The 14,328-nt window shown below is 41.3% G+C and overlaps 2 protein-coding genes across 2 annotated transcripts in view; one reads left to right on the forward strand and one right to left on the reverse strand.

The window, feature by feature from the left end:
- The first annotated feature begins 603 nt into the window (after nucleotides 1–603).
- Nucleotides 604–3,418, forward strand: casp17 (caspase 17, apoptosis-related cysteine peptidase). Its single transcript, XM_007574037.2, has 4 exons — nucleotides 604–1,349; nucleotides 2,445–2,608; nucleotides 2,741–2,855; nucleotides 2,964–3,418. The coding sequence occupies exons 1-4, from the start codon at nucleotides 1,124–1,126 to the stop codon at nucleotides 3,275–3,277; spliced, it is 819 nt and encodes a 272-aa protein (XP_007574099.1). The 5' UTR covers nucleotides 604–1,123; the 3' UTR covers nucleotides 3,278–3,418.
- Nucleotides 3,419–7,799: 4,381 nt separating this feature from the next.
- Nucleotides 7,800–14,328, reverse strand: part of LOC103153233 (transcription factor 7-like 1-A) — a 24,044-nt gene continuing 17,515 nt past the window's right edge. The window contains exons 7-11 of the mRNA XM_016661772.1: nucleotides 11,550–11,687; nucleotides 10,653–10,842; nucleotides 10,125–10,232; nucleotides 9,995–10,043; nucleotides 7,800–9,123 (exon numbers count right to left, since the gene is read on the reverse strand). Coding sequence (XP_016517258.1) covers nucleotides 8,630–9,123; nucleotides 9,995–10,043; nucleotides 10,125–10,232; nucleotides 10,653–10,842; nucleotides 11,550–11,687 — 979 coding nt within the window. The 3' untranslated portion in view covers nucleotides 7,800–8,629. The remainder of the gene's footprint in view (nucleotides 9,124–9,994; nucleotides 10,044–10,124; nucleotides 10,233–10,652; nucleotides 10,843–11,549; nucleotides 11,688–14,328) is intronic.

A 14,328-nucleotide genomic window follows, 5' to 3' on the forward strand; every position in this document is an offset into this window, starting at 1 on the left:
TCCCCTGAAGGACTGGAGCACTCAGGTAACTCAAAACAAAGGTTAAATCAAGCAAAACATATAACAGTGTAAACTAAAATGTGCGTACTTATTCTAGAATACAGTGTTATAGTGTGTTGCATTCTAAACAAAAGCCAGTCATTCTGTAAATTAAATCCTAAATTTTAAAGAAATCCAAATATGACTGTGGTGAGACTGAGTGAACTATTGTGTGTAGTGTGATTGAATTTGTGTGGCTGTAACAGCAGTAAATGTTTGGTTCTCCCAAAAAGAACACCAAAGAAATACCTGTAAAAAAAAGTGAAATAGCTTCTATGCGTATTCCAATGTATTCATAAGTGAACCAACAGAAACATAATGAACTACTTAAAGCAGAGAGCATCTGCAATGGGATGGTAGAAACCTCTCCACCAGCTTAAGATGCCCCAAGATCCACAGATGCATCAAAGGCCCCTGAGCCAGGTCCAGGCAGAGGCCAGCATACACACTGAACCAGAACCCTGGGACATAATGACCAGGACCACCGTCTAGGGGCCAAGGGAGGCCCCCAGATTCACCCAGGAGCAGCACAACCACCAGAACAGTAACTATGAACTTTATCAGGAAGGAAACCCTTTCAGAACTGTGAGTTCTTTAGGATACAATGGGAAAAATTGATGTGTTCTTTTCACAGCCTCACTGTCTGAGAAAAGACACAGACATTCTGGAACAACGAGATTCCTCTGTTTCATTTTTCCATCAACGTCAGTATTCCACTCAAAACTGATTGCTAACATGTTCTGACAGATCAGAACGTTTACACCTGAATGACGCTTTGAGATGGACAGTTTTGATCACAGATTGGGACTAAGTGAACGTTAATCAGATGGAACAAACAGGAATCTGCTTCCCAGCATTTATAACAACTGTGGGTGGAGCAAATCGCTTTCCGGAAGAGTAAATGTTGCAACAATGAAATTTCAAATCATGTGACTTCACAACTCAACCTACAACCTACAAGGTGTTATCAAAGAGGCGTGGTTAGGGATTTATAGCTGAGCTAGAGTTTAAAAGGAGAATTATGCACAGACTCAAAGTCTAACAGAGATACTACACACATCCCAGCTGATAGACAGAAGTTCACATGAACCTCATGCCAATGTGGAAGGGAGTCATGGACAGACCAGAGGAGTGCAACAGGGCTGTGTTGGTGTCTGTGGCAAACTTTGACTATGGGGTTCCCTTGGGAAGGAGGCCGGGGGCCAACTGTGACGCTAAGAAGCTCCATTGCATCCTCACTAAACTGGGCTACAAGGTGGAACTTCACATGGACCCAAGCAGCAAGGAAATCTACAAGCTGTTCTCTGAAGGTAACAGATCAATGTCAACTTCTGAGCTGTCAGATTCATTCATTCATTTCCAGAAGGGTTTGTTTAACTCTGTAGGGAGCAAATGGGCGTTCTTTGTTTTCCTTCTTATTTGGACTCATGTAAATTTTTCACTATTACAAGAAAAAAGATGTCATGCCAATACCAAAGCTCTCAGACTCACAGACAGTTTTCCTGAAGGACCTTGCAAACCTAGTTTCAGTTTCCGTTATCCCTTGACTGATGATTCCCATGGCAGCTTCTCCAAAATGAGCTAAAAAGTGTTGTATCATGTTAGCAAGAAATCTTCTAATTTTTTCTGAGCTGTATATCTATATAGAAAATGAAATGTGTTGATAAAGCTGTCTGAGAACAACCACTCTCCATGGCTCAGGTTCCATCCCTTCAAAGATCAGCTAGAGCTAAACTTTAAGGTCCCGAAGCTCAAAGCTCCACATATCCTGGAAAAAGGTTTGCATTAGTGAGCTCCAGTCTAGAATAACTGAACCAGCAGGTCTGTGAAATGTGTTGATCTGTCGGTTTTCCATTAAACCTTCTTAACGTCTTATCTAATGGCCTCGGCAGAAAAAAGTTTTCCACAGAATATTTAGAACCTGATTGGACGTTTTAACCAAAGTCTTCTTTTTTGCAACTTATTGAAAAAAATCAAATCAGACAAAAGCTTCAGGACTCATATAGAACATGTTGCCTATAACAGCTACATTGTCAAATATCGTCACAACAATAATACATGATTGAAAGGCAAGTTTTCCAGTTGGGATTATCTAACACTGAGTCAGAAAACTATGTGTCATTAGAACTAAGAAGGAGGAAAACCTCAGTGTTCAGGCTGGGTTTATTGCTTTTTATCACTAATAGATAAAACTTTATTGATTGAGATGAATGAAAGAGGAGTGTACGAACACCTGCTGCCTGTTTCTCTGTCAACACCCCCTTTGATTAAACACAGTTCAGTGACTGTTACACAGAAAGGTGCATTTTTAACATTGTGTACAATCACATGAAGCTTGTTGCTTAACCTGCTCCCTTAGTCACTGACAGTAATGTCTGTAATGTTGGCTGTTTGCGTTGCCTCAGAAAGCAGGCGGCCTGTGAAGGAGTGCTTCCTGGCTGTCCTGTCGTCTCACGGGGAGGAGGGCTGCGTGTTCGGATCGGATGGGAAACCTGTCCAACTGTCTCGTGTCTTCACATACTTTGATAATGAATGCATGGAGAAAAAGACCAAACTGTTCCTCATACAGGTATGCCTTTATTCTTAGTGACACACAAACAGCACAACAGTGACGATTTCATTTGAATTACAGAAGACTTCAACTCTTCTCACACTGATGTTTTCTTGGTTGGTTTGATGCATCTCCATTCCACCCATGCAGGCGTGCCGGGGAGGCGCTCTGGATGATGGAGTGGAGGTTGATTCATCAGTCAGCAGATTCCCACACTATTTTTCTGTTCCCGTGGATACAGCTGTGATGTTCGCCACAGCACCAGGTGAATAATCAGTTAGACTGCAACTTAAAGAAGCAACCAGTGATGTCTATTAAAATTGAAATCTGACATAAATGAATCAGTTTAAAAATCTTTTGTCTTTTCCATCAGGTTATGGTGCGTTCATGAATTTCACTGGATCAGTCTTCCTGCAGACGTTCTGCTCATTATTGGAAGAGGAGGGTCACTCTAACCTGGAGCTGACTCGGCTGATGACCCGACTCTCCCACAGGGTTGCCTACACCTTCGAGTCCAAAGGGAGGAAGTATGGCGGGAAGAAAGAGATGCCATGCTTTCTGACACGACTGACCAGAGATGTGTTCCCGTTTGCAGAAATGGAGAAAGACAGGAAAGCGGAGACAATATCTGCCACATCATTGGTTGTTTCACAGAATACTAGACAACGTATTGTTTCACTAAGTTAGCAAGCAGTTTTCCTGCATGCTGACTCAGCACATATGTAGACTGGCATGATCAGGAACATCACAAGGGGCTGCACAGTGGCACAGTTGGTAACATTGTTGCCTTGCAGCAAGAAGGTTCTGGGTTCAATTCCCCACCCCAGTCTTTCTGCATGGAGTTTGCATGTTCTCCCTGTGCATGTGTGGGTTTTCTCCAGGTACTCCAGTTTCCTCCCACAGTCCACAAACATGACTGTCAGGTTAATTAGCCTCTCCAAATTGTCCCTAGGTGTGAGTGCATGTGTGTGCATGGTTGTTTGTCCTGTCTGTGTTGCCCTGCAACAGACTGGTGACCTGTCCAGGGTGAACCCTACCTCTTGCCAGGAACATTAGCTGGAGATAGGCACCAGCAACCCTCCTGACCCCACTAAGGGACAAGGGTGTAAAGAAAATGGATGGAAGGAACATCACAAACAGGTGACAACAGATAAAGTGGGAACTGTGTAACTGATATTTCTGTAAAACTATATATTGGTAAAGGAAACATTGAGTTTTTTGTTTCTACATCATGTACATACATATTATATATTTAATTAGGAGAAAGTTATTTACTTGTAATATATTTAAAAGTAAAATGTAAAAACTTCTATTTTTCATTATCTTTTCTTAGTCACTGACTTTTCTAAATGAAAACAACAACTACAAAGAAATATTGCCTGGAATCTGTGAAAGAATGCTAACAGAAAAATGATACAGTCTCTGCTGGGTTGATAATCCAGGCTGGGCACAAAGATACATGTTAACATTACTGGAAATTCAACCAAAATGTTGGCCTGATTTTGTCTGAGTAACAATGCATGCAGCTGCCCTGTCTGGTGCTCAAATGTCCTGTAGCATCAAATGCAACACCATGAACAGGCCAGAATGTCTTGATGAGGATAATGAGTTCCACCTGTTGGTGTGATATCATTATTCAGTAAACATAAAATTATGAAGGAGTAAACATTTGTTTTTCTGCTCCTGGAAATTATTTGTTGCATAGCACATTACCAAAAAAAGTCTCTTTGTGTTGATATGATTTTAAAAATAATCACTCAAAATGTCAAAGGGTTCAATGACGTTGTAAAAATATAAAAAAATAATTCTATTCTATTTTCTATTCATCTTGTAGCACATACAGTTAAGGTGTGGGCATCCTAAATCAATGTCATATTCCATTAGCTAGAGAAATAAAGTGGACAAAACCCTGAAGGATTCTTTCCTTGGGTCATTAACTTGGAGATTTATTCTTATTGGACGAGTCTATGGCTCAGACTCTTTTTTTCTCCAATTTGTTTTCTACTGTCTCGTCAAAACCCTCTCCACACTGAGCTATATATTTGGGGGTTGACTTTAAACACTGACAAACCTCCACCAGAGTCTGACTTATCTCAGAAAATCCCCAAATTGAAAGTTTTGTGATTTAGAAACAGTTCAGCCTGCTGGCAGAGATTTCAGATGACCAGCAGCGTTCAGTGTCTGTTATTTCATTTTTTTCCCCAAGATTATCTAAGAGAGGAGTCACAGCACAACTTGTCAGCAGAGGTTTGGGAAACTTCAGTCCATTTCAGGTGAAATAATGAGTGAGCTGAATTGTTACTCTTCAGATAGAATGTTGATAATGTGTTAGACAGTATTTTCTAAAATCAGATAATCAGAAGGAAGTATTAAATGTCGCAGTGACATCATTCTTAAAAGAAGGAAAAGACCTGGTGCTTTTCCCCCTGAGGAGTCACCTTTTTCTCTTTTAAGACTTATGCTCCCAATACTATGATTAATATATAATAATTTGCAAACCAGAAAATTATGGATTCATATAGGTCAAACAGCCTTATCAATGTAAATATACTTTTAGGTTGTTGAAGATGAGACTAGAGGGCCATCTCCCATCTCTTATGAATCCTGATCAAACAGGCTTTATCCAACATTCAAAGTTATTTTCACATCTCTATTTGACAGAGTAGATTGACATCAGAAAGATTTGGCACACATGTTATGTATTAAGTCCCAAAACCAGTTTCTTTCCGGACCAAGCACGCTTACTTCATTTAGGCACTTGCTCAATCAGAGTAATTATACCAAGTAGCAGCCATCTGGCACTTACCTCACACAATAGCTTTTGAAAACTAATTTATTTCATTTAGAACAGGGTGGCTCTTCTTTCTCAGCCTTCAATTCCTCTTGATTGTTTTAACAAATCATAAATGCAGCATGTAATAAAGAGTGTTTAATCTTTAAATGCTTTATCATATTACTCATTTAAAGACACATCTTTTGCTAGAGTTTAGATCTGCAGCAAAAGTCCGACCCAAAATTCAGGCTGTCAAAATTACTCTCTTGATGTTTCGGTCAGATTCAGACTTCTGTGGCGCATTTCATATTCCTGCAATACATACGAGAAAGCCAAAACACGTGATAAAGTTCTGTTAGTCTACTTATTAAAGTCTAAATAGAAGAGCAGGTCGCATGTTGAGTGGCAGAAAGAGAGGTGAAGATGATCATTAGACTGTAACAGGTGCAGTACACCGCGCTGCCCTCCAGTCACATCACAGATGACCAGTTAAAAACAGGAAAAGTTACACTGCTTAATGGAGGTCTAAACACTAACATAGTAAAAGCTTAATGAGTAAAAACATATTAAATGGATGCACTTACTTTTTATGCTTGTAGAACAATAACTGCAATGTGGGGAATACATAAGTAATTACTGAATGTCTGCTGACTTCTGGGAAATAGAGTGCTCAAAGTCCATTAGATATGAATTACTTGACCTTATAAGTGAAAGTGATAGAAAAAAAAAAAAACCTCTCAATACCCAGAACAATTTAGGTTTACTCTGGTCAAAGCCGTTTCTGCAGAATGTGCAGACCTGAACCCAGAGAGAGACAGCTGCTGTGATCTCAGATGGTGATGCATTTATGTATTTATATGGCAACAACCTGAAACTTCAAAAAGAAACGTCTGTGAGATTCCAGACTGGCTCAGCCCAGCTGTTAGTTGGAGCAGAAGAAGAGTTGATTTTAGCTCCATGAGTCCAGGAATCTATAACACTGATCATCTGTTGAATGGGAAGATGAAGCAGCATGTGGTCTAAGATGATGATGATGAATTTTGCCTCTGAACCATGTTGGAAAAATGCAGCAACCAAACATCTTTCAGAGATTCTGTTGTTCTTTCATGAAGAACCACACATGGTTTATAGAAGGCCCTATCTGGCTCTATGCAAAGTCAAACAACTGGAAATAAATTGCAGAATTGTAAAATTGAATATTTGAGTATGAAGTTTTTTCCACATTCACATTAGCTACTCAACCCATTTCAAAATGTTCAACAAATAGATAATCCAAATTGTATAGATGTTCAGTAGGAAAAGAGATGATTTTGAGCTAGGATGCTAAAACTCCTGTAAATATATGACTAACATTGTTTTGTAGCTCCGATTCTACCACATAAGAATTCTTTATTTTTTACTTTTTGGGAAGATTCCAGGAAATATTGTGAGGGAAAAGTCTTGGTTTTAGGTTCCTGAGGAAGAAGTGATCTTCTGATTACCACTGAGTGCCAGCCTTCATTTCAAGCTTCACCTTATCAAACGCGTCCCTGGCCTCATTCCACCCAACCATGGCTTCATCCACCAGAACTGGCTCTCCTCTCGTCTGGAGCCAAATTAAATCAGTCATGGAAAGCTGTGAACACACATTTATTTCCACCTACTTCCTTATGTGGACTCTGCTGTTGTTTGAATTACGCAAGTGTCTCTTTCCTTCAGTGTGCTGAGATAAATGAGAAACACCAGACATTTTACACAACAGCATGAGTTGTTCCTTAACCTGTAAACAAGAATTCATTTAAGGTCTGTCAGGAAATGGGTCAGTGCTGTGAAAAGGTGTTCACTGCTTACAGATCTCTTGTGATTTTCCTTTATTTGTCTCACTTAAAGTTAGGCTAAACAAATGTTAATTTTGGGATAAAGCTAACATGAACAAATAAATAAATAAAACTGCCCAACACCACCAGGTTCTATGGGAAAAAATTCATTTCCTCCTAAACTAGCTGTCCCACTCTGGACATCAAATTTGATAATTGTCCATGCATTGGCCCACTTTGTTTATAGCAATGTTTTAAGGATTTTGAATATGTGTATGTGTGTTAAATATCATACTAAAATACATGTACTGAATTTAAGTCTAGATTTTTACTAGGCCACTCAGATTTTTCTCAGAGTCAGAGTGTCTCAGGTGGGGAAAACTGACAGGACTTTTGTAAACAAAAAGTGCAAGCTAGCAACAAAAACACAGCAGATTTTGTCTGGCCTGCTACTCCTCACTGGGCTACAGCCTGGTATGAGGTCATGCACCTGGCTAGTAATGGAGGTCAAAGTTCACTCCCCACAAAGCTAAGGAAACATATAGGGTAGGGTTGAGTTGAGACCGACACTCCAGAGAGAAAAACCTTCGTCATCCAGTCTCTCTGGCAGAGACAAAGAAAACAAAGAAACATGCACATGACAATTGTTAAGCCTATTTTTAATGAATCATACGACTGATTTATTCCTTATAATGGATGACGTGTTTAACCACGTCCTGATTTAATTAACAGACTGGAAATAGACAACAGGTTGTCTCCATAGAAACTAGATCCTTACAGATGCTATATAGAGGCCTGCAGTCGAAGCTGGTGGCAGAAGAAGCAGAAGTTTGGGTTTAACACTTAAGATTCAGGTTCATAGTTAGAATGTTCTACCAGTAGATTCTTGGGTTCTCCAGTTTCCTCCTCAATCCAAAAAGTGTTAGGTTCATCGTTACTTTAATATCTCAATGGTTGTTCATCCAGTCTGTTTTGCTTTGATAGACTCCACCCTCACAAAGCCATCTTTCCTCTCTTAGTCAGTCAGGCTTACCAAACTGAAGAGATTTTTTTATTGGCTAAATGCCAAAACAATGAGAGCATGTTTGTATTCTGTGTGAATTTATTAACATGAAGAACCATCAACTAGCTTAACATGAAGAACTACAAAGTGAAAAAAAAAACTTATCTGAAACAAACTCTTGTGCCAAACCTCACCTTCACATAAAAACTGTTTCCTCCTAGTAAGAAAGTAGAAAAAGTGAAATAGTCAAAAAAATAATCAAAAATACAGATTTTAGATGCAGTCAAATATTGACCAAATATGTCCTTTTCATACTGGTATAAAATATGACAAGTCTATAAAAAGTAAAAAAAAAAAAATAAAAAAAAATAAAATGAAATAAAAAAAAGCTTATTTACAGGATGTAGAAAGAGGCACATTTCATGTTTCAGATCCTCTGAGCTGATTGGCTGTTCAGAGGAGACGAATCATCGGTGGGAGGAGGTGGGAGGGGGAAGGAAGAAGGGGTGAGACAGTGGCTGAGGGGAGCTCCTGGAGGAGGCTGTGGGGGGGGAGGAGGTGGGTGTGTCTGTAGAGGAGGGGGTGGGGGGCCCTGGGGTGACGGCGTTGCGGCCCACAGAGTGGGTGATGCGGGGGGGCTTGGTGGTGAGGGAGAGCGGCTGTAGCTGCTCGCCGTAGGGGGAGCAGTGTCCGCTGTGGCTGTAGGAGGAGTGTGTGTGCTCGGTGTGTGTGGCAGCCGGGCCGGCGGGCGAGGCCAGCGCCGTGGTGGGGGTCGCCGGGGAGTCCAGGGATGAGGCAGGACTGGCCTGGGAAAGCTGGGTGTGTGTCAGATGAGACACTGTGTGTGTATGCGTCAGGTGAGGGCGTGTGTGTGAAGCTTGTGAGAGCGGAGTGTGTGTATGTGGCGTCTCCTCTCGAGGTTTCTTTAGCTGTGGAGGGAAGTCGTCTGCTGCTGCAGCAACTGCGGAACATAGACACACACACACACAGAGTGTGAGAGAGAGAGGTGAAGCTGGAACCTCAGGTCAGATCCAGGTTACAGCAGCTCCATGACTCTTACAACTGGATGACTGACGCAGGAAGTAGCTTGCTTTAGTTTGAGCTGAAGCTGCATCATTCATACCAGTCCTGTTCAAAACTCCAGTCTGCTGCGATTAATGATAATGTTCAGGTTTTTATTGTTTGTCTGGAGACCAATAAGCATCCTTATAATGATTGACGTGATAAATGGAGTACAACAGATTTTTCGGTGGGTGCATGCATACAGGTGGAGTGGAGACTGATGCAGATAGATTGAACACATCGGGCTGCCGTAGGTGATGCTTAGCCCCTTTATAGCTTTACAGATGAACCCGGAAATAAATTTCACATCATCTTGGTCACAACAAGCAAATTATGGCGGTACATAGCTAGTAGATGTGTTTCCGTGTGATGGAGGTCCCAAATATCCTGTCACTAACATGAACACAAAACCCATAAATGTCTGGGGAAAGTGAGAGGTCTGCAGCTGCTGTTCTGGTTTGGTGCTTTCGGAACAGAAGCTATGCTGGATGAGGAGCCTCCCTGACTCAGGTTTAGAACCTCATCTTTTTGTTTGACTGTTGCTTGATTTGGATTTAAAAGCAGCCAGACTTTAGATGGGGAAAAATAAACTGTATCATTTCATAGAAACAAAAAAGTAAGGTGTTTCACATCCAAATTAATCTCCCTGTCTCTACAGTAGAACACAGCATGAGTTTCACAACTTACAAACCCCAAAACAGACATCTGATCTCTAGAGCCATGTTCTACAATATACAATGACTGAGTAACCTAGCAACATGTCATCTCACCTTCCAGCTGAGTTTCACTCTTCACCCTCTTCCTCTTCTTCTTCTTCCCCTGCACAGACATGAGCCAGGTGAGGATGTGATGTTGTGTGTTCAACAATGATGGTGTGTGTTCAGCAGTCAGTCTACTCACATAGTTGTCTCTGGCTGACCAGTTGGGGTAGAGCTTTGAGTGCAGCAGTCTCTCTTTGCGAGCCAGATCATAATATTTGGCTTGTTCCTCTTTTGACAGCGAATGCCACTGTGAACACATGGTAACAGAGGGTAATTAATTCAGCACACAAACACACGTTTGTGTTGCTAACTTTGTGGGGACATTCCATTGACTTCCATTCATTTCTACAGCCTAAACCTTACCTTTACCCTTTTCCTAACCCTATACATCACATACCTAACCCTAACCCTAACCAAAACTCAATTCATACCTTAGCCCTAACTCTGACCCCGACCCAAAAACAGGGTTTCCCCTGGTATTACAAACAAACGCACACGCACGCACGCACGCACGCACGCACGCACGCACGCACGCACGCACGCACGCACGCACGCAGCTGAATGGTGTGTGTGTGGCTGTAACTCAGCCTGATGACCTGACCATTTGGTACAGGTTACCTGAAGGCGTTTTTTTCTATGGATAATGTCTAGTAACAAAGCGACTGACCCGCTGGCCCAGGATCTGGTTAATGGTGGCGCTCTCCTTCACTTTGCACTGAGCCACAACTTTGGGCCTCTCCTCCCTCATGTAGAGCATGAAGGCGTTGAGCGGCTTCTTGATGTGGGGCTTCCGCTCCTCTTCCTGGTCGTGCTCGGAGGTGGAGGGGGGCTTCCTGCAGGGGAGCAGAGGACTCCACCTTCAGGAAGTCATCACAACATGGTTCCTCTTAAACCTTTGAAAGTTTTTAACAGCATTGCACTGAGAAATAGCTCATATGAACTCACTAGAGGGCAGTTCCATCAGGTGGTTGCCAATTGATGGTGGCTAGTCTTAAGGAGCTGAGTGGGGGAGTTGAGGTGGAGAGCTGCTCTGTGAGGTGGAATCTTAGAAACTACAGCTCTGTGGAGGAGCTGAGCCTCAAAGGCAGAGCTAGGTCCATCTAGGCAGAGCTGAATGGTTGCCATGGAGACTAGAGAATTTTTTTCCAACATGAATGAAAGAACCAAGGCTACTCTCCAAGTGTGTTTTGATGAGGGAATAACATTATAACATGTTGGAAAACTCAAAAAGTTAATTTTACATAAGACTGCCTGTTTGAAAAAAAATTGCAAAGGCTAAAAAATATTTTTAAAACTGGTTTTAATTTTAAACATTCCTTCTGTGGGTTGACCTGAATTCAGAGTCGAGATAAATAGAAGATGTAAAACACGCCAAACAAGATGTTAAGCAAGATGGCTGCTTTGGGTGAGCTGACATCACTCTTAATGATGGAAATCTAATGAACACACTGGTGGAAACATCCAGATATTCTAAAAAATGAAATCTTCAAAAACGGAACATTCAACAGATGGATAAAATGGATTTGCTGCCCAGCCCAACATTGCACAGTGTGGTTGTTGTTACCCAGGCTGCTGGCTGTGACTGGCTCCAGGCTCCTGCTTCACTGATGCAGGAACGATGGCCGGGTGGGGAACCGACGTCTGGGGGGGCGGAACCAAACGTGGTGAGAAGCCACTTGACACCAGACTGCAAGGAAGCATTCAGCGTTCCATCAGACCCTGCTGACCTCATCAATACACAGTGGTAAAACTACATCATTATAACAGTATTAAATAATGCATTTTGTTATTTGAGAAGGTTGTTCACTAATTAATAGATAAACATGAGCACAACTAGAACCCAGTAGGACCGGCAGAACTCCATGGTTCAGCTCTGTCCTAAAGCAGACCTGGAACACCAAGAACCTTTCATTAGCTGTGACTCAGCCTGATGACCGGACCGGCCCAGAGCTACGGCAAACTGCCTCATAAAAGCCATGGAGATGGTTGTCATCATGGTGTCCTAACAGCAAAACAAGCCAGCCGTACTGAGGATTTATGATGACTCATCCATCAGGAAATTCTTCCATTCAGAAACACGGGAATGTAGAGTCCAGCAACACAGGCTGACAGCAGAGGTCGCACTAGACTTTTTTGTTCTCCATCATCTTTACCAACAGTATAAAAAAAAATTGGTCATGTACTATTTTTACCCGTCAAATGATAATCATATTAACATAGGCTAGTTAGCCACATTTTTATGCGGTTTAGTTAATATTCACCTAATTTAACTGAAACCAGATCCCATCACACATAAAGCAGATGAACGCATCTAACTTTTTCTACATAGTGACAAAACCCACTGACTGTGGCCCCAATAACTTATAATAAATGAAATTAAAGACTCCACTTAAATTACGGTCACTTCACCAGCTGAAATCTGAACGCACAGTGCCTCACAAATTGCTCCTAGTCACATCTGCAGAGAAATCTGTGCTAGTCCATCAGTCAGAATCTGTCTGATCCAAACCAATCAATTGAACTCAGCAAGTTTTTTTACCCCGTGTGCGGTCCGGACGTGTGCTTTTACGATGATCTTTTTGCGTGGTTTCGCTTCCACGAAACGGACAAATGTTACGTCTGCCACTCACCTTCTGGGCGCGGGAGGGTAATGCAAACAAAGAAGGCTCCTTTTATTGAAACCGCAGGATGAGTTAAGTTTAATTGTTTGCAGCGGCAAAGCCGCATCCACATTGGTTCTGCAGCACACTGCGCATGTTACGGTCTAATTAAATGTTATTAATACACCTTTATTCATTTCCTAAAGATAAACTGCCGGCTCCTCTGTTTAAACCATAAATGGATTAACACAACATTGCATTCTCTTTAGTTTTTTCTGCTCTGTATGCACTAGAGACTTGAATTAAACGCGTCATTTAATGCTGAACGCGCCAAAGGGTCCGGTCCATAACTCTTCAACACGCTGTCAGCTCCGGTCAGAAAGACACATTTAGTTCAGAGTCCATGAGATGATTTTTAGAAAGGATTTTTTTTATTCACTGATTTTAGTTGCCTCTGCGATGAACTCTTTGCGTTAAGTCTATAATGTCTGCCCATGTGCACCAGTCATGGGTGTTAATTATAACCTGTCAAATGACCGATGGGCTTTAAATTTTCCCGTTGTTTAAAAAAACAACCGGTCAAAGAAGGAAAATATTCGGTTAACGCAAATTAATATTCAGTTCACGTGAATTAATTGAGCAGGCTCAACCTACCCACAGTTTTGCAGGTCATGTTTTATTAAGCTACCTGCTGCAGAGTGTACTTAACTGACACTAAGAGATGGGTGTCAGTTTTCTGACCCCAAAATGTGTGCAAACATGTGAAACAGGAAGAAACAATCACAATTCAGAGGTAGGAAGGAAGTTGGACATGAAAATAGTCTAGCAAATTCATGGATTCAGTTTATTATTGTAGCAATATCATTGAAATGTTCTGTACTGATTATGTTAGGGATGCAGCTGACCAGCTGTCCTCATACTTGTAGATTGAACACAGGGTAATATTGTGGCACTATTGTTTCTGCTCCCTTCTGGTCTTCATACAGTCATCTTATAAAGATACCTCCTACTGATAATTATATTTGTAGAGACAAAGCATGATCATTGGGCCTCCTGGTGTTTTGGCAAAATCTTAGGATGACCTTTGACTCTGGTTTTAAGCTTGGAAATCATGTCAGATATCTGGTTTAGTTCTGTTGCTGTTATTTGAAAAAATATTGTTAAACTGAGCTCTGTTCGCTTTCATCTGGATTACTGTAATGCACTCCACACATGTTCAACAGAACGTCCCTGGACCAGCAGCAGTTTGTTCAAAATGCTGCTACCAGGCTCCTGACTAGACCTCCCACGTCATCTCATACTCCTGCCTCAGTATGGCTGAGCGCTATGGCAACGACACAGTAAAGGACAAAAGGACCTGACCCCAGTGGTGAAAACTGCCCAGAGGATGGTGGGGGGATCAGTTACCAGACCTGGACTACTACTTTTTATCTTAAAAGGTAGCATTAAATAAAGGCATCATAACTTATATTAGCAGCATACCTATAATTATTTTATTATTTTTAATGGAACTTTATTAAATGCTGCAGGTGGACATCTGAGAGAGTTTGAATCTAGATCTCTATGAAACAATCGGACGGTTTTCAATCATTTTAACACAAAATAATCTTAGAAAATTCAGTCCAGGGGCCAGTTATTATAAATATCAACTTTTTTTTTTAACCAGCAAAATTAGTTTAAAAATAAAGGTACAGTGCATACTGTGTGCTTATGGTAAATAAGATCTTTGGAGATCAATAGTCA

Source organism: Poecilia formosa, unplaced genomic scaffold (assembly GCF_000485575.1).
Source record: "Poecilia formosa unplaced genomic scaffold, Poecilia_formosa-5.1.2 Scaffold343, whole genome shotgun sequence".
Classification (NCBI taxonomy): Eukaryota; Metazoa; Chordata; class Actinopteri; order Cyprinodontiformes; family Poeciliidae; genus Poecilia; species Poecilia formosa.

Excerpts from the sequence above, each read along its gene's own strand:
- casp17 (XM_007574037.2), top strand. The coding sequence starts at position 1,124 with ATGAACCTCATGCCAATGTGGAAGGGAGTCATGGACAGACCAGAGGAG. Across the intron at positions 1,350-2,444 it reads CTACAAGCTGTTCTCTGAAG|AAAGCAGGCGGCCTGTGAAG; the intron begins GTAACAGATCAA and ends GCGTTGCCTCAG. Across the intron at positions 2,856-2,963 it reads GATGTTCGCCACAGCACCAG|GTTATGGTGCGTTCATGAAT; the intron begins GTGAATAATCAG and ends CTTTTCCATCAG.